This window comes from Egretta garzetta, unplaced genomic scaffold (genome assembly GCF_000687185.1).
Source record: "Egretta garzetta isolate BGI_Z169 unplaced genomic scaffold, ASM68718v1 scaffold34, whole genome shotgun sequence".
NCBI classification, from domain to species: domain Eukaryota; kingdom Metazoa; phylum Chordata; class Aves; order Pelecaniformes; family Ardeidae; genus Egretta; species Egretta garzetta.
This window is the reverse complement of record NW_009259586.1, coordinates 1048189-1066394: the sequence shown is the minus strand read 5'-3', so window position 1 is coordinate 1066394 and position 18206 is coordinate 1048189. Positions and strand designations below refer to the sequence as shown.

At 47.8% G+C, this 18206-nt stretch overlaps 1 protein-coding gene across 1 annotated transcript in view; it reads left to right on the top strand.

Annotated features, from left to right (window-relative positions):
• Nucleotides 1–11394: 11394 nt before the first annotated feature.
• LOC104125291 (protoheme IX farnesyltransferase, mitochondrial) overlaps nt 11395–18206 on the top strand; it is a 113515-nt gene continuing 106703 nt past the window's right edge. Inside the window, exons 1-3 of the mRNA XM_009637730.2 lie at nt 11395–11459; nt 16883–16951; nt 17367–17431. Of these exons, the coding sequence (XP_009636025.1) occupies nt 11395–11459; nt 16883–16951; nt 17367–17431 (199 nt within the window). The remainder of the gene's footprint in view (nt 11460–16882; nt 16952–17366; nt 17432–18206) is intronic.

Genomic DNA, 18206 nt, shown 5'->3' with positions numbered 1-18206 from the left:
CTCATAAAAGGTGCATGGTTGATAGCACTATAGACTATAGCCAAGAGTTTCAAAAAGTGCTGCCTATGAGAATCTTAAATCTCCACTTACAGCCTGAAACAAGCAGCCTGAGTTTCCTCTACGCTTGACCAGTGATCCCACCGAGCCCCATCTCTGCCAGGGCATCACCTTGTGCCAGGACACGGTCCCCACGGGCACAGGCATATTTTTAGAGAGACCGGCCACCAGCAGGCAGCACTTGGTGGCCACTCTCAGCCTCAGTCAGTACCCAAAATGGCACTTAGGAGAGCCTGGGGGGTCTTATGTGAAGATCTGTCTTTGTATTGGCTTCACTTTTTTGGGGATGAGGACAAAGCTGCTGTTATTTAAAACTCTGAGCACTCAGTCTGTTTGCTCCGGGTGTTCAACAGGGGAAGGCAAGGCAAGGCAGGGCAAACCCTCAGTTACCCTCCAGAATCTCCCTGGCTTACCCTAGAGCGTTTTGCTGGTACTGTACTTCTACTTGTTCTGCTACAGCATAGGAACCTAGTAAGGTGGATCCCTGCCTCTTGGGGAACGCTCGTGATCTGTTCTTGAACAAAATACAAAAATTTCAGCTGCTCATGTAGAAAATTATGGCTCCAAAAAGTCTGAACATGCAACAACAGGCCTGGAGCAGAGAAACTGCTGAGAGCAGCAGGCTGCTGAAGGCAGCAGAGGAGCCCTCCTCGCTGCAGGCACAACTGGCTCTGGCTTGGCCACCTCTCCCTCCACGGGTCACCCGTTGTCCCCGGGCTGCGGCAGCAGAGCTGAGAGTGCCTGTGGGAATGGTGCTCGCCTGAGCTCACTGAGCTTGCTGCAGAGAGGCAGCAGCTCTTTCAGTCAAGGGTTTTCCTCATTGCTGCCTGGGACGGGGTCCTGGTACAGTTTTCAACCGCAGAATTGGAAAGCCCCGTGCTTTGTGGCAGGGAATCATAGAATCACAGAATGGTTTGGGTTGGAAGGGACCTTTAAAGCTCATCCAGTCCAACAGGCAGGGACATCTTTAACCAGATTGGGCTACTCAGAGCCCCATCCAACCTGGCCTGGAATGTTCCCAGGGATGGGGCCTCCACCACCTCCCTGGGCAACCCATGCCAGTGTCTCACCACCCTCATCGTAAAGAATTTCTTCCTTATATCCAGGCTAAACCTACCCTGTTTTAGTTTAAAACCATCACCCCTTGTCCTGTCACAACAGGCCCTGCTAAAAATATTGTCCCCACCTTTCCTATGGGCCCCCTTTAGGCCCTGCAAGGCCACAATCAGGTCTGCCTGCAGTCTTCTCTTCTCCAGGCTGAACAACCCCAACTCTCCCAGCCTGTCCTCATAGGAGAGGGGCTGCAGCCCTCGGATCACTTTGTGGCCTCTTCTGGCCCTGCTCCAACAGGTCCCTGTCCTTCTTGTGCTGGGGACCCCTGAGCTGCACACAGGGTTCCAGGGGGGTCTCAGCAGAGCGGAGCAGAGGGGCAGAATCCCCTCCCTCACCCTGCTGGGGATGCAGCCAGGAGGTTGGGCTTCTGGGCTGCCAGCACATATTGCCAGCTCATCTCCAGCTTTTTGTCCATCAGCACTCCCAAGTCCCTCTTGGCAGGGCTGCTCAGGAACGGAAAGGAAGGGGAAGGTATATCCTTAGCAGGGGGATGAGGAAAGGGAAGAGTGACCTCCTTGCCCCAGAGATGGCTCCACCACTCACTCGAGGAGGTTCAGTTGTCCCCACAGTGCTGAGCACCCTGCACAGTCACCTGGGGCTCAGATCACCCGGCCTCGGGTGACAAACCAGTGACGGCGCAGCTCTGCTGCGGGCTGCCTGTCCTCAGCCCCGAATCATGACCCTCCTCTCCCTCTGCCAACGCAGATGGAAATACTGGGCCAGGTGGAGATCAGTGGATAACTGATCTTTTTTTTAGTTCACTGGTAATTCTGAAAAAAAAAGAAAACCTACAAAAGCTGTGTGGCTTCAACTGTGTTCCCAGAACTCAAACATTTCTGCTTAGAAAAAGAATATCATGTGCCCTAAAACCTACATGAAGGACAGGGAATCTCCCATTTCCCTGCAGCAGATCAGGAACGTGGGAGATCAAGTTCAGTTCTCACGACTGCCTGATTACGATTCGAATCCTTTCTCCCATAATAGGGCTCCAACAAGACAGCCATTAATGCATGCTCAGGCAAGCTCTATCCATCCCATCAGTGGGACCAGTTCCACTTACTGCAAAGTATTTTCCTAGTCACTGAGACAAGGGCCAAAAGGATGTGGCTGACCCCTGCTAGGTAGGGACTGCCCTGGGAGGGAAGTTGCATGGTGCAGATCCCTCTGGCAGCCAGGAGACTGAGCTGGGGCTGCCCACATCCCCTGTGAGCAGTCTTTAGACTGAGATGTTGGTAAACCAACTCTCTGTTTCCCACACTCCTTTGAAGCTAGATTTGCATTTCATTTGCTTTTGTTACAGTGCCTAAAATTAGCCTTTTTTTTTTTTTTCCCCTAGAGGGAGCTGAACGGAGCATTGCACAGCCACACATTTTTGGTAATTGGCTCAGAAGAGCAAGCTCTAAACTCAGGCTTTGGTTATGTCCAGCCAAGAGCTGGGCTTCAAGTCCGAAGAGCCAGAGCAGTGCTTGCCCGTAGCCGTATAGGCACATGGAGCGTCAGGCTCTGATGCTAGAAAGAAGTTGAGGTCCCCCTTGCAAACGGGCATGCGAATGGGTCAAACCTTCAGAATTTTCCCCCAAAAGCACATGTGACATCTGATCTGCAACCAACACTGGCTTTAATAAAGAGCAGCTCCTGCCAGTAACACCACTCTTGTTTCTACATGTGTTGCAACATCTTAGGATAAAAATAAATACATATATTTGCAGCTGGGCTTATAGAGAGATGCTTTATGTAGGCACAGCCTCTTCATTGGCCTCAGTCTTCCAGGCCAGCTAGGGCACAGTCACTGTGTTGTAAACACCAGTGGCGTGGGTTAGCAGCTCTCCCCGTAAAACCAGCTCAAAGCCTTCCACTGTTGCTGTGCGCTTAATTTCCCCATTCAGAGGCCGGGGAGAGCAAAGGCGACCTGCATATGGAAACTTTTAATTAAACTACTAATATAGAGTCGAGTCATTTCTGGTGGAGGTTTAAGTAGTCTGTGGGAGAAGTGCTGAGTTGTGGGAGAGGAAGGCAGCGTTTGTCTCCAGCCTGGAATTTGTCCATTCATCAAACAGGCGTCCCAGGAGTTGAAGCTGATCCAATCGCGTGTCAACAACATTGGCCATGCCTCATTAGAAATCAGTTGTAAAAAGTTTTTTAAAAGAGCATTAATTCATCTTGTTTCTTTTTTTCCCCTTTGCTGTGGATTTTCATCACCCGTAGTGAGAATTTTAGGGGAAATTGTTTCTGAATGGCTACTTTCCAGGGCAGATAATTTCTTTTTTCTCTGCTTCTGGTAGAAATTCAGGCCAGTCTTTTTAAAAATGAGTCTCTGAAGTCAGGCTCCTGAACTCACAGCCTGGATTGCAAGTTGAGCAACAGAAGGACATCAAAGGAGCTCAGCTATCACACGCTTCCCGAGGTGCATCGCCATGAACTCTGAAGCCCCCTGGTTTTATAGCTCCAGCCCAGCCTCGATGATGCAATAAACCATCGATAAGTGGCTCCATCCAGATTTCCGGAATTTCCTTTGTGACACTGACTCTACTGCAGGGACAGCATATTAGGTTACCGCTCGAAGACAGTGCCGGTTTGCTTTATCTTCCTTACGCAGGTATAACTGGACACACCGACCTTAAGGCACTACAGGACACGTTTGCAGGGCAGTCCTTCATATACCTCCTCATCTCTGTGCAAATGACTGTTCTGGGCTTTACATTGGTGTCTTTTGCCCACTGAAGCTCTTCTGACCTCAGTGAAAGGGTCTTCTAATTTACACCATGGAGATCAGACCCAGCCCAAATTCACTGGCACTTTATACCCCTGTTAGTTGCTCATGTTCACCCAAGGGTAAATGAATCCCTTGTGTATGGGAGGAGGTTGGAGAACCATTTACTTCTCTTGCCACATCGAGGGGCTGCAAGTGCCTGGAGGTGACAGCGAGCGGCAGTTGTCTTTCCCAGCACTTCTTGAGGCTTCTGAGTTTATATTTCTTTCATACTGGGATGAAATGGAAGCTTTCCTAATGTCTCGTATGGCAGTGGAAGCTGTCCTCGTCCCAGCCCGCTCTAGAGCAGGGAGAGCAGGGACCAGTCCTTTACTGCTGTATGGGAAGTCTTCCAGCCAGCAGGATGGACACCTTATCTATCTCCCCATAGAAACACCACCATAAAGAAACCTCTTTCACAAAGACATGGAAGAAATCAAATGTCACCAGCAAGATAGTGTCTCCCAGTCCTGGCTCTGGGCCGTAGGCACTCACTGGGGGACACGCCGTGTCGGGCTGCGAGCACTGCCGAGGCAATTCCCTATGGCTGGGAGGGACTGAACCATTATTTACAGTTCTTTGTTCCTGTTTATATTCAAAAACCTGATGGCTTTTTTTTTTTTTTTTAAATGAATAGTTGCTGCTCCTTAAAGAAAATATTTAAGTTTCTATAGCAAGTGTGTGCTCTTAACACACCCAGCCCATCTGGTCACACACCCACATGTTTGAACCCATTTTTACTCAGCTAAGAAACAACCTTCTGTTCCTTCTGGAGCAGGTATTAATATTCTCCAGCTCTGGCTTACAGCTTATCTTCGCGCAGCAAAGAGGAGTTCAGTGACTATCAGTTTGCTACTGGGATTTCTGAGCCAGCCGCGGGACACCTTGGCCTAATTGAAGGTCATCGTGCTGAAAGGCAATTTGATTAGGAAGGGACAAAATAATTCGGCAGGATGGGGAGTGGATCCAAAAGAGAAATCTAAAACTTAAGCAAACTGAAGCCTTCCCGGCATTTCAGAAATTTACAAAGCAGAAACGAGGGGCTGGGTGGGCTGCGAGAGCCGGGGCTGGCAGAGGGGGAGCGGAGGCGGCTCTTGCTGTGCCGTACCTGCGCGTAGGCAGGAGGGCTCCGCCGGTCCCTCCGTGACCCAGGACAACTCACCTAAGGAGGATTAACAAAAGACAACACCGTGTAATTCACGGCTCTGCGTGGGAGCTCAGCCATTAGAGGTGATTTTGAACTCCCCCACAAATCTCTTCTTGCATTACTTCCCTGGTATAATGGGAAAAAGATATTTCCCTCCTGGCTCATCTGTAGAGCGTAAATGCTTTGGGACAGGGACCGTCTCTTGCTGTGCCTGTGCCATGTGTATCAGAACTGGGCCACCACTAGGTCCATAAGGACTGAACTAAATTACAGTCACGCTAATTAACACTGAACGACTGCAACTGTTACAATACTGTAATAGAGGCGTAGGAGAAGGTATGAGATTTCAGACAAGGCCGTTTGGGGAGCCTGGTGAACACAGTGTGCGAGGAAGGGCAATCTTTTCAAACAACAGGGGTGAGCCATGGTCCAGGAGGAAGCAGGACAGGCGCACGGCTGCTGTCAGGCAGCCCAAATCCCTGCGAGGGGAAGGGGTGACACCGCTTTGTGCCAGTCCGCTCCCATCCTTAAGAATGTTTTTACATGGGAAGAGGAAAACGGGATGACCAAGGAGCAGCAAACAAGGCAGAAAAGGGAGATGGTGGGAAAGGCGGAAAGAGCACAAAGTTTTCTGGCAGGAAGGAGGAGCGGACGCAGAAGCAAGCGCAACGTCTTGCTGAGGAGGGGAGGCTTTCAGGGAGACAGCAAGGGCAGCCAAATGAGTGACTGCTCCCGGAGGCATTGGGAAGGCTTTTAGAAATATATCATGGGGACACAAAAGGCAAGAGAGAAAGTAGCTCCATCAATAAATAAGGAAGACGATTAAATTAATGGTGACTCCGAAATGGCTGAGCTGCTGAACTCCCTTTTTAAAAATCATTTGGAGTTGCTGTTGCAGGAGCCTGGTGAGCTCTGGCACCTCGTGATCCTCCCTCCCGTGCTCAGCTCCAGCTCAGAGAGCGGCCGTGCCACCGGCACCAGCACTGGCACGGCACGGCACGGCGCTGCACTCGGCGGATGGCTCCGGTCAATTCTTTAGTAGAGAAAAAGCCTCTGAGCCGCTGAACAAACCACAAGAGCTGAGTGGCAGCCACAGTGGAAGCCTCCAAACCAGAGACCCAGGTGGTCAGGCCAAGAAGTGTTGTCTGCTCTGTGCCCTCCCGGAGCTGCCAGTGGGCTCCTGTGCTGACGGGGAGGTTGTGGGTGTCACGCAGGAACACCCCTGTGTCACACAATATCCACAGCACTGCCGGGCAGGAGAGAGGAGGATGGACCACGAGCCGCAGAGCCCGGCCTCGGCGGGGATGGACGCCCTGATCAGTGGCACAAAGAGATGCTGTAAATGGACAAACTTATACCCGTGAGCTCTGCAAGAGTAGAAAAGTATAGAGGTGTCATTGAGGCTATTGCATAGGTAAAAAAGCAGTTACTATTACACATATTGAATACCATAAAAACTCTGCATGCCTGGCTGACTTAGCCTTTACTCATACTATCAAGAACAGAGAAACAATTACAAAGGTGTGTAAAGAACAGAGGTGAAGAAATGAAAATCGAGAGCTGTGTTTAAACTCCTTATAGTACAAGTCAGAAAGGTTTCTCCTCCTCCCCAGACGATTTGTTGCTCTTTCCTGATGCCCTTTTTTGAACGTGCTTGCACCCATGTTTGCGCGGGACGGCAAAGCTGTGTTTGCGCCCTCCAGCAGGGATGTGCCCTGCAGAGGGTTTCCCTCCGAGACCCTCCTTCCTGGTGGGCTATGTTTGCTCTTACACTGTGTTTCTCCTTGAAATCCCTTGGAGGCCCACCTGGGTCTCCTCTTTCCCCCCAAAACAGCTGTTTATTCCCTCATTATGGATGGGCTGGCCTGCCTTTAATTGGAATAAGGACTGTTTCACTTTCTTGGAGATGCAGGTGTCTCAGACTAATGCAATCTCCTGAGCTGGCCTGGCTAATTAACAACTCCCTGCCTCAACAAACCCCGTCTCTCCAGGGCTCGTGGGCATGCTTGTGCATGAAGCACGTCTTACAGTGGCCCTTGCACTCTGCATCCATCTCTACAGCAACACACATAGTTGACATAAGTGTCTTAATGAGATAAATTATTATTTATTACTAGTTCATTACTGGCTCTTGATGGAGCCCAACATGATGATGATTACCCATTTGGTGGTTTCAGGAGGCTCGTGGGGCTGGGATGTACTGCCACGGCACCACAGCCAGGGTGATGGGCTTCCTCCTGCCACCGCCACTGCCACCACCTGCCTGGCCTGTGCCAGGCACAGGGTTAGACCCTTGCTGGTGTCTCCTCTCTCACGTCCCCTTTGTCAGGCTCCCCAGCTCTGCAACACGAGTTCCCCCTCTGACTGATGTGAACAGCCCCTGGAGACAACCCCACCACCAGCAGAGGAAACCTGTCCTCTGAGCTCGGGCCCCTACATGTGGTGTCGGAAGTTAATTAGCGCGAATACTCCTTTCTTCGTGTTCTTGCTCCCCATCTGTCAAGTGGTGATAACAGCACTTCCCTCTTCCCTTGGTTTTATCTGCTTGATTATACTTATCTACAGCCTGGGCTGCATCTTATGCTGTATTTATATAGCACCTAGCGCCATGCGATCTTGAACTTGGCTAGCATACGTAGCGAGCTTAATTCAAGTAATAAGCAGTGAGAATAAAAAAAAGCCCCGGCCAAAATCAGAACATTCCTTCCCAGATACAGCCCATAGACACCAAACATGGATTTGCAGTGCATTTCATGAGTATTAAATTGTATTTTAAAACACTGTCATGAAATAGAGTGAAACAAGTTGAGAGATTTTTTTTTTTTATTTAGGAAGGGAAAGTTTATGATAAAAAGCTGAATTTATAGTGCAGGTCTGAAAAGAACATTTATGAGGATTTTAAAAACTCAGAAAGCTTCCTTAATGCTGTAGTAATGAAGCTCCCCTAAGGGATGTAAACTATGCAGTAGCCAAATTCAGGTCAGATAAAGTTGCTGTTAATGATGCAACTCCTTCAAGTTTCCCCATGTAACAAAATCAGGCTTAAACTTCACTCATTTTTGCAGAAATAAAAATGAACTGGTTTGAAAATACCAAAGACAAACTGCTTGGACTGCAAGGAAAATTACAAAGGTCTCCCAAAGGTGAATATGTGACCAAAAAGACCTGGGTTACCACCAGATATAAATAAGTCATGTTGGCCTGTTTTGAAAACAAACAGAGCCTTGACACACCAGTGTAGGACTGGTTAATAAGCGATACTGGCCAGGTGGATTTTACTTGGTCTCCATATTTGCTACAGGCAAGTGGAAAATAAGTTTTTCCTTTATAAAAACCTCTTTGTTCCTCTTTGCTGCTCCAGTTCTTACCTGGATGATGGCACTCTGTGAAGTGTGGCCGTCCCCTCCCTGTCTCCTTCTCAGAGGTCCAGATAGGGCAACCCTGTGATTATTAGTTCTTAAAACCAGGGTAGTTGTGCATAGGGGGGAAATGGTCTAACGGAGAGAGCACAGAGGGGTTTTCATGGCATTTGGGGTGAATCTGAGCTTCATTTCCCTCTCTGTATGGCAGGGTTTGACAACACTGATCTCCCGAGAGCTCCGAGAGGCACATGCTATTTCAGAGGCTGTTTCTCTCGTAACTCAATCACCAATTTCTCCCCACCATCCAGGTACAACATATTGCGGTCGTACCCCAATTCAGTTTCAGTTTCAACAGGTTTGTCTCATCCTGGCTTTGACGAACACTAAACCTGTTTCCATCCAAGTTCCATGTTTCTCCAAATACTTTGCAAACCTACCCAACAAACCTCTGAATCTTCCCTCCCCCCGCCCTTTTTCTTTCTTCTTTTTTCCTCTTACATTTAGAAGGTATGGAGGATATTTTTGAGCTGTCTTCAGTAGCTTCCTATACTGCTGTGCAGTTCTCCTCGACCCAAACACTGTGTTTTATGTTTTAAGTAGCGCCGCACGGCGGCTGGAAAGCAACACTATGAAAACTTTGTGATCCATCAAGCTGATGCTGTAGGCTGCCTCAGCTCCCTCCTTCCAGATTGCGGGGAGTGATTCACTTTGAGAAAATAGCTCTCAGGAAGCAACTTTTGCAGGCTCTTGCTTCATTTCAGTGGCACACAAAGCTGTCACCCCCTCATTCAGCCTGGTATTTGGCAAGACTCCTTTCACAGAACAAGGGTTGGACGTCCAATATTGTCGTCGCAGCACAAAACGCAGCTCCTTACATCTCAGAAGAATCTTTAAATTATGGACTGATGGAACAGCCAGGGCAGAAATGTCAGCCTCTATCAGTGAATCAAAGCATTCAGCTGCATTCACTGTCTTATGTTTCTTTCCACTAGGTCGGGCCAAGCAAAGCCAATGCTAATCGGCTGAGAGAACTGCAAATGTTTTGAAATACTGCGGATTAGGGAAAGTCCGTGATTTGGGCAGACATGAATTATTGTGTGTAGATATAAATAAATATTGTTCCCAGCTCAGCCTCTGGCTCGTGTCCAACATGCCACAAATTCATCAAAAAATGAATGGGTTAGTGTGTTAACAAGTGCCTGACAGACTATGAAAGCTGCCCAGGGGGTGCACATGCTTTACTTGACCAGCTACCCTTGTTTGCCAAAATTAACCCTTAGAATATGGCAGCACTAAGCAGAGCCAGCCCACGGAAAATACGGCTGAATTTGATGTGTGTTCAGGCTTGTCGCTCTGGCAGTGCACAGGAGATGGAAGGTGGGTGTGAGTTATATAGAGCTTTTTTCAATATCTGTGTGATAGCTGCCAGAGTGAAATAAAGAGCCCTAGGTGGAAGAGAGCTCTCACCCTGCTCAGAACAACCTACCTTGTTATCTGCAGAGCAGCAGGGACAGATCTGTGAGAGCTAAAACTTGACTTTTAAAAACAGTGTTCTGAATTACTGAGGATCTCAAAATGGCTTATCTGTAGGCTGCCTCTTCCATCTCTTGCTATTTTTAATAGCCCATTATGAATCATTTTGATATGTTCATAAATGTTATCCTTTCTGCAAGTTCTTTGCTATGGCTGTCAACTGCTGAGGCTAGTATGAACGCAGTTAGTTGGTCTGGGATGCGAGAACTTCAAAAAATGGCTGCTCGGCTGCATGGTTTATAACAACTCCAACTGCCCTAAATGTCAATAAATAAGGAGAATGTGTATTCTGCTTTTCTGTAATCAAGACATCCTCAGTCTCCTTTGTTTAAGTTGAGGAGGTTGCTCTGGGCCTGGTTTGCCTTTCAGGATGACGTACAACACAGGTTAAATGTTGCTCCAGGTGAAATCAGTAGCATCACAACACTCGTTTTGGAGGGACGAGGACCCACTGCAGCAGCCAGGAACCAGAACAAGCAACCTTTGAGTAACAATTTATCTGGCAGATAAGCCCCTTCCCCCGTTAACGGGTTTCTGTACAGCCTGCCAACATCTCCATGAGACATTCTTCCATGGAGGCTCAAAGCCAATGGTGAAAGTGTCCAGCATTGCTCAGCATGCACCCCTGCAGCCTTCCCCCATGTGTCATTCCAATCAAAGGCTCTTCCCTTCCTGAAGACCTGGTGGGAACAGGCTACAGGCAGATGAATTGTCCTGACCATGACAGCCTTCTCCTGGTATCAGCTTGCTTAGGGCCTTGGATCTGCAGCCTGCAGGTCCCAAACAGCTTGTGGAATTTGCAGTCAACAGGACACATATGGTATTTCTCTAAAAAAGAGACTTGCTGCCTCTTGGATGTATTTTGTGATGTAAAGATCGATGAGAAACACAAGCAAGGCATTCATTTATTTTGGCCATCTAGCATCCCAGGCTGCAAGAGAGATTACTGCTAAGAGTGGCAGGGCTGAGGGGTCTTTCCTGCATCTCCTGTTGCCAACTCTGGTGTGTTTCTCTTATGTGACATTTTTTCCTCAGAAACTAAATTGATTCATGAACAAAATAGAAAAATATAAAACATTCCTTCCTTCACAGTGAGGGGGAACACTGGAGGAAATTATTACGAGGAAGTGCTGCTTCCCGGGGGATCCAGAGCTCAACGGGGCAGCAACTAGCCAGTGAGGATGGGGAGGCGTAAGGGGAATAAGATGATGAGTGGTTACAACCTCAGTTATGTTTCACACCTGAAAGGCAAAGCCGTCCACCATGCCATGCCCCTGTACTGTGCCTAGGCATGGGCTCAGCACTGACTCAGAAGGGAAAGTGCCAGCATCTGAGTCACCAGGATCGCTTCTTGCAGGGCTTCCGGTTTTCCTTAAGGACCAATCCAAGTAATAACAAGACCAAATGTCACTTAACCAGTGTGATGTGAGAAGATGGCGGCTCCAGCTGGTAGGACTCACTTGGCCGTGGTCAAGGCAATAAGCGCGTGGGTGAAGTGGTGGGGATGAAGCCTGAGCACCCTTGCCCACAACACGCCCTGTCTCACCAGTGCTACCGTCCCCTCCTTCTGTGAGCCATTGAGCCTCATGCTCTTGAGAAGTTGCCAAGGGCTACAATATTTATACCAGGATCTGCTATCACTGCACTCAAACTTTTCTGAGGTGCTGAGCTTTCCATAAGAGCAAGGCTGCTGACGTCCTTTCAGCATGGAAGATGGGCATTAAGGCTCTCCCTAATCTGACTTTGGGTGTTCTCAGAACTGCTCAGAACTATAAAAGGGTAATTTATGAAATCCCTAGGTCAGTTATATACTAGCACCACTGTGCACAACTGCGAAGCCCAGGAGTGTTGTTACCCTTGCAAGTCAGTCATTTGCACTGACGCGTTTGGTGCTGCTATGACAGCAGCAGGCATTTTTGCTGAATCCAAGAAATTCTGCTGCAGAACAACTGTCCAGATAACCTAGTGTTAAGAGGCTCGTGTTTGCAACAGTACAGGGCAGGAGGAAGTAACACGGAAGGGGAAAATTTGCTGGAAAGCTGTGAAGTCTGAGAGACAAACAACGTGTGGCGCTGAGCAAGCTGTGCTGATGTTACCGGCACCAGAGCTCCGGCTACTGCAGGAGGGGACACATCTTGCACGAACCCAAGTGCAAGCAAGCAGTGAGGGCTTCAGTCACCGTTTTCACTGAGATGGTTGAGGAGCTCTCTCCCCTCACCTCAGTGATGCAGCAGGTAGTTAATTAGGCATGTGTGAGCGTTAGCAGTGGATCTGATTCAACTTCCATTTAAGTCAATGGAAGCATTTTATTGATTGATTTCAGTAAGAGCTGGTTCAGGGCTTAAGTTTCAAGATGAAGCGTACAGATGAGCGGAAATATAACCGGTTCTCTGAAGTTCAGCTGAATTATCTAAAAGTCCAGATTCTGCAAATGACATACAATTATAAAGCATAATTTGTAAATACCTGGGCATGGTTGTGCTGCTTTCTCACACACAGGGTTGGGCAGTAATTCAGACCGCACAAATTGTCCTTTCCTGACTTGAGGAAGATACCCGCAGGACCTACACCATCAGGAAGGCTTAGAGGGCTGGCAAAGGTGCCTTAGGACAGCCACACAGCCTCCAGTGGGTGTAGGGATGAGGTTCACAGCCACTGTCACGTTGCAGGTCATTTCTCAAAACCATGCTCCTCTTGTGGTGGCCATCTCCATTCCCAACTCTCCAAGCCCACAACATCCCTGCATACCAGGTTGGGGTGGCAACAAAAACTGCATCCAAGAAGCAGCAGGGGCTAGGGGTCTGCACTGAGATACAGGGGACAAAATCCATTTGCTCCCTTTTCATTTCATTTTGGAGAAGGAGGAGGAAAAATACCCAGAAGAAGCTATGAAGATTTGTGAGAGGTCTTCTATGAAAGAAAACATGAGAAACCATAAGTGGAGAGGCTACGTCAGTGGAAGCAGAAGTGAAAGAGCAGTGCCGTGCTTGGACTCAGCAAGGGAGAAGCAGGGAAATGTCTGGTGAAGGTTAATGGGGGCTGGTGGAGCTACTCGGTCCAAAATCTACATTCAAGGAACGGAGGCAAAGGCATCCAAATGAGGACAGTAAAGAGTGAGAATTGCTTCCAGGAGCTGGAGCCCACAGCGACTGAATTAGGACTGTTTGGACATCATTTGAAATGAGGAGGAAGCCGAAGCTGTTTCCTGGAGCTTGGCACATGGGGCTTCATCACGCTCAGCCAGCCCCCGCAGAGGGATGGGAGATGGGGACTGAGCAGATGGGTGCTGCCTTGCCTGTCACGTCTCTCAACGCGAGAACTGCTGGGGCTGAGCACTGACTACCTGGGCAAAAATGCTGCCGAAGGAGAAAAACGAGCAACATGGGTGCTGCAGGGTGGAGTATAACCAAACCAAACCAGGGAGGTGGACAGGGTGATGGGCTGATAGGAATAGCAAATCATGGCAGAAAAGGGCAGAGGGATGAGAGGCAGAAAGAGCCATCCCATAGGGCTCATAGCATGCACGCATGGCTCCCACTGAGAGCTGGTGGTGGGCAGAAGCAGGGAGATACTGGTTGTGGTGGGGGATACTGGGCTGTGGAGCTGGGACAGTCTTGGTGCCTTGAGCTCCTCTGGGCAAAGCATAGCCCGGGGTCCCTCTGCCGCTGCAGGGGGACGTCTACCCCTCCCAAGCCCTAGCCAAAATGAGTTAATGGTGGGTTAGCAAAACACAGCTTTGCATCTGGTGCTGAGAAGCTGCGAGCATGAGCACTGGTGGGCTTTGTGCAGCTAATGGCCATGTCTGTGGAGAAGACACACTCTGCAGACTGCTGCCTGCCGTTTCTGGCGATCAGGCTGAAAAGCACTTCCACAAAACAGTTAATGTGTGTGTACCGAGCACTTCCTGAGCAGTTGCTGAGCATAAGAGATCAGTTATGCAAGTTGTTTCTTCAGTTTTAATCTGATTTCCTCCCTCTGCTCTTAATAAATCTTATTTTTATTAGATCTTTTGAGTCCTAGGCAGCTTGGGAATTTCACATAGATTTTGCAGCAAAAGAAAGACCTCTGAAAGGAGTCATCAAAAAAAAAAAGAAATGGGGTCTGGAGCTATTCAGGCAGCAATTCTCAGCTGAAAGAGCATAGGACATAGGCCTTTTTCTTCAGAATGTCGTTTTCTGGGCAAAGGGCTGCTGGAAATAGCTATTGTTGACTCTGGCTGAGAACTTCAAGGGATAAGAGGTATCACTACTTGTCAGAAACAGCAATGTCAGGGTGAGTTAAAAAGGGATGGCTGATGTGAGGGGGGCTTGCAGTAGGCTACGTAGCTCCTTTGTGGATTTGCCTGGCTGGCTGCTGCCTTAAGGCAGGTCCAGCCATTTATTATGGGGGGATTCCCCTCACACCGCCCTCCGTACAGTTCATCCCCAGTCATCTTGCTGTTTACATTGCCTACATGTTTGTACCAGTTTTGACATCAACTCCAAATCTGATCACAGCTGAATTTACACCAGACACTCGGCAAAGCTCTACCTAAGGAAAGGTTGGAATTTTTTTTTACTTGAAGTGAACTATTACAGCTCGTAGTCCATTGCAGGTAGTGAGCAAGCAACACAGGGCTTGCCAAAAAATGGCATACCACAGGGTCAGCACAAGGCCACCTTGACAGCTGGGAAGAGGCAGCAGTTTCTAGCTTCTGCTGATTTCCTATGGTATATTTGAACTCTACTTTGGGAAAGAAATCAGTCTGACACACTACTTCAGCAAGGCTACAGAGATCTGATCTACCAGAACTACTATTTCACTTGTTCTCAGAAGCTTTAACTACTCTGAAACACTGGAATTGGGATGGTGGGAAGGGTTTGAGGTTTGTGGTTTGGGGTTTTTTTGTTTTTTTGTTTTTTTTTTTTTACCTGTTACATTCCACTTGGGGGTTTTTTTTTTTTTTTTTTTTTTTTTTTTTACCTGTTACATTTCACTTGGGAGTTATTTGCTGAGGGCAAGTCTTCAGTAGCATGGAATTGGCATGTTTCAGGCTCTCAGTTGGTACCAGTAGATTTTGCTCCTGGTCATGGGGTTTCTTTATTTAAGACCAAAATATATCTACGTTTCAATCTTGCATTGCTATAAAGCTTGTGCAACACAAATGCTGATTTGTAGAAAATCAACAGAACTCCCCAAACCCATGCCATTACAAGTAACTCAAGGAATTAACGGGTCATCAGGATCACGGGCAGCTTCTCAAAGACTGAAGCTGGGACAAGCCCTGACTGAAGGAGATCTCAGCAGGGATGTAACTGCAGCGCTGATCTCGAGCAGAGATCTTTTGCTCAGTCTAGATGCCTTAAGCAGGCAATCAACTTTCTATCATGACAGTCTGGCTTGGCCTTTAATACTTTCTTAGTTCTTCTTATCTGTTATTTCTGTGTTTCTGAGATGTCCTAGTGCCCTTCATGTTGGACACTCTTTTTGGCCCCCCAACGCAAATACCATCAGGCTTCAGCTGACCAGGGTAGAATTGCACTAAGCTCCAGCTTCCCCCATGGTGTATTACTGAACTACACAACAGTCACAGTTCTGAAATGATCTGTAAAGGTTACCACAATAACAGCAGGATGCCATCTTATTTATTTTGCACTCGGCTTTTAGAGTTCCCTATCTTGAAAGTACATCAAGTCTCTGTGGAGCTCTAACATCAATGCCACATTCTATGAAGCAAGGAAAATATAGTATTTTTACAGTCGGTCTTTAAATCATTTTCTGACAACAAATCAATCTTACAAGAAGCCTTGTTGGTGTTATGAGTAATAGAAGGAGAGATTTTGAGATTAAAGTATAATAATAGTTTGCGCTCTCCACAAATTTGCCCTTTTGTGTATCAAACTATCGCATTCTGCTGCTGAGATCTAATTAAGCCCCACCAATCAGATTTATGATAGTGCTAATAGGAAAAAAGATCGTATAATGCTGTTAATATGTGCTCTATAATTAACATTAATGGGAGTTGCGTGGTTAAATGCCCCTTGCATCACCCTGAAAACGGACCTGTAGGTGCAGTGTTTACTTTGTAACTGCGGGGAAGTAGCAATAGATACCGAGCAATTGCTCATCTTGGCAATTAGCAATAAAGTTAAGAGATGCTTCGGGAATCACTCTGCCCAACGGTGCTTGACCTTGGAGCCCTGTGACAGGATTCTTCTCCTGCAACCCTCCAGGTGGTCCTGTGACGTTGGCATCTGGGCTTTTAAGAACTGGATTGCGGGAGCTGAGCGGGAAAGGTGCCAAGAGCTCCCTGGAAGGGCCGAACTCCCTTTTCTGTAATCCCTTGCCCAGGTGCTTGTGGAATCACAGAACATTTAGGTTGGAAAACACCTTTAAGATCATCAAGTCCAACTGTTGTTACTTTCTGCAGCCTTCAGTATTTCGTGGAGCCAGCCTCTGCAGACCCAGCACTTTGCAGACCCAAACCGTTGGTAATGAGACCCAAAGCCTGTGGAGCCATCTTGGACTGAAATACAGCCCTGACATTTGTGTCCACTAGAAGTCCTAAATTTATTTTTTTTTTTCCTTCTCTCCAGGAGTAGCTTTAGTGGTTAAACCCAAACGGGTACATGACATTCTGTGTGCCCTAAATCATCATTATTGTTTCACAAGGAGGTATTGCTCTGTCTTGAGGCCTGTGGATAACATTCTCCTTAATCAGAAAAGTAGTGTTTTACCCCCTCTCTCCAGGGGTGCAATTTATTGCCCAAGTGAAGGGCAATGAAAATCATTAAACCTTAAATCTCAGCCCTGACACAGAACACTCGGCTACCTCAGCCTTTTCCTCTCTGACCCAAACTGCCCTAAAACCACCCCACCACTCCAGCCCTCTATGTAACCCTGGTGTGTGTTTGCTACATGATGTTCATTTTGGTTTTGCAGGTGTAAATTTGAGGCCAAATCTGTGGAAGTTACAAAAACTAGCGATGCAAACAGGAACTGCAAAGTGATGTATGCTGAATGATGAGAACCCAGAGTGAAACAGGGTATTAATTGTAAGAAATGTGAAGTCCTAATTTCTCCCCAGCTCCCCAAATAGAAAGAGAGTGGAAATAAATGCTTCGAAGTAGGATATTCTTGGTGAATTAGAGTGAGTGTTTTCATTTTATCTTCCTAATAATGATTTAAGATGACTTTTGCATGAATTTAAGCACTATAAAGAAATGAAAGCCTGGGAGGAAGATGGTTCTGAGGAAGATTTCCATGTTAAAATATTGAGAATGATTTTCAAAAGCATTTAAGTGACTTATAGCCTACATCTCCTGAACTTAAACTCTTTAAGCGAAAACATTTTAAAGGTGCCTGGGGGTGCAATTACGCTTTACAGCTTACGCGGTCCTAACCATTCCCTTCCCTTTCTGTTCAGACTCCAGTCAAGGCCCCTTCCTCTGTGCCTTGCACCAGCTTTCAACCTATCAGACCCTGCGCAGGGTAAGTTCAAACAGTTAAACCAGCAAAATAACCATTTTTTTTTTTCTCTTCAGGTTAGCAAGCTGAGTCAGCTTAGCAAATGAACTGGCCACCCCCAGGACTTGTTTGAGGGGAGGATGAGCTGGGTCAGCTCTTCAATCTGACCTCCTGCAACGCATAACTTCACCCATGGGGTACTGAAATCAAACTTTCGTTTTCAAAAATTACTTTAGGAACTAAGTATTATTTTTTTACCAAGCCTTTGGCTCTTTAAAGCTAAGGTCCTTTTGGGAATGCAACTCCATGTCCTCAAGAATTAATTTATTTTTTATTAGACATCTCATGCTTGCTTTGCAGGTATTATGTGCCCTCCCCACAACCTGCACGGCCCCCTCTTGCTCTGTCACAGACGCCAGGCCAACTCTGCAACTGTTAAGTGAAAATGAGCCCAGGGATGGAAATGAGGGAACCGCAACCAGTGCCAGGCCCCAGCCGCTGTGAGGATGCCCCGGGCAGGGCTCTGGGCCGCTTCTCCACAGCAAAGGCGTCTGAAGTCTCCAGTCCGGCCCCAGCCCCCACCCGAACGCCTTAATCTGTTATTATACCCCCAAACTTGAAGTCACTCGAGCGGTTCTCCCCCTCGGGAGTTAATTTTCGGTTTATGGGTGACGCTCCGGGCAGCTGCTCTGGCACTTGCTCTGCAGGCCCAAGGTTCAACCGCATCCCCCACCGGATCGCACGATCCGGCCGCCCGGGGCCGTGGAGCGCTTCCCCCCTCTGCTGCAAAGCCACGGGG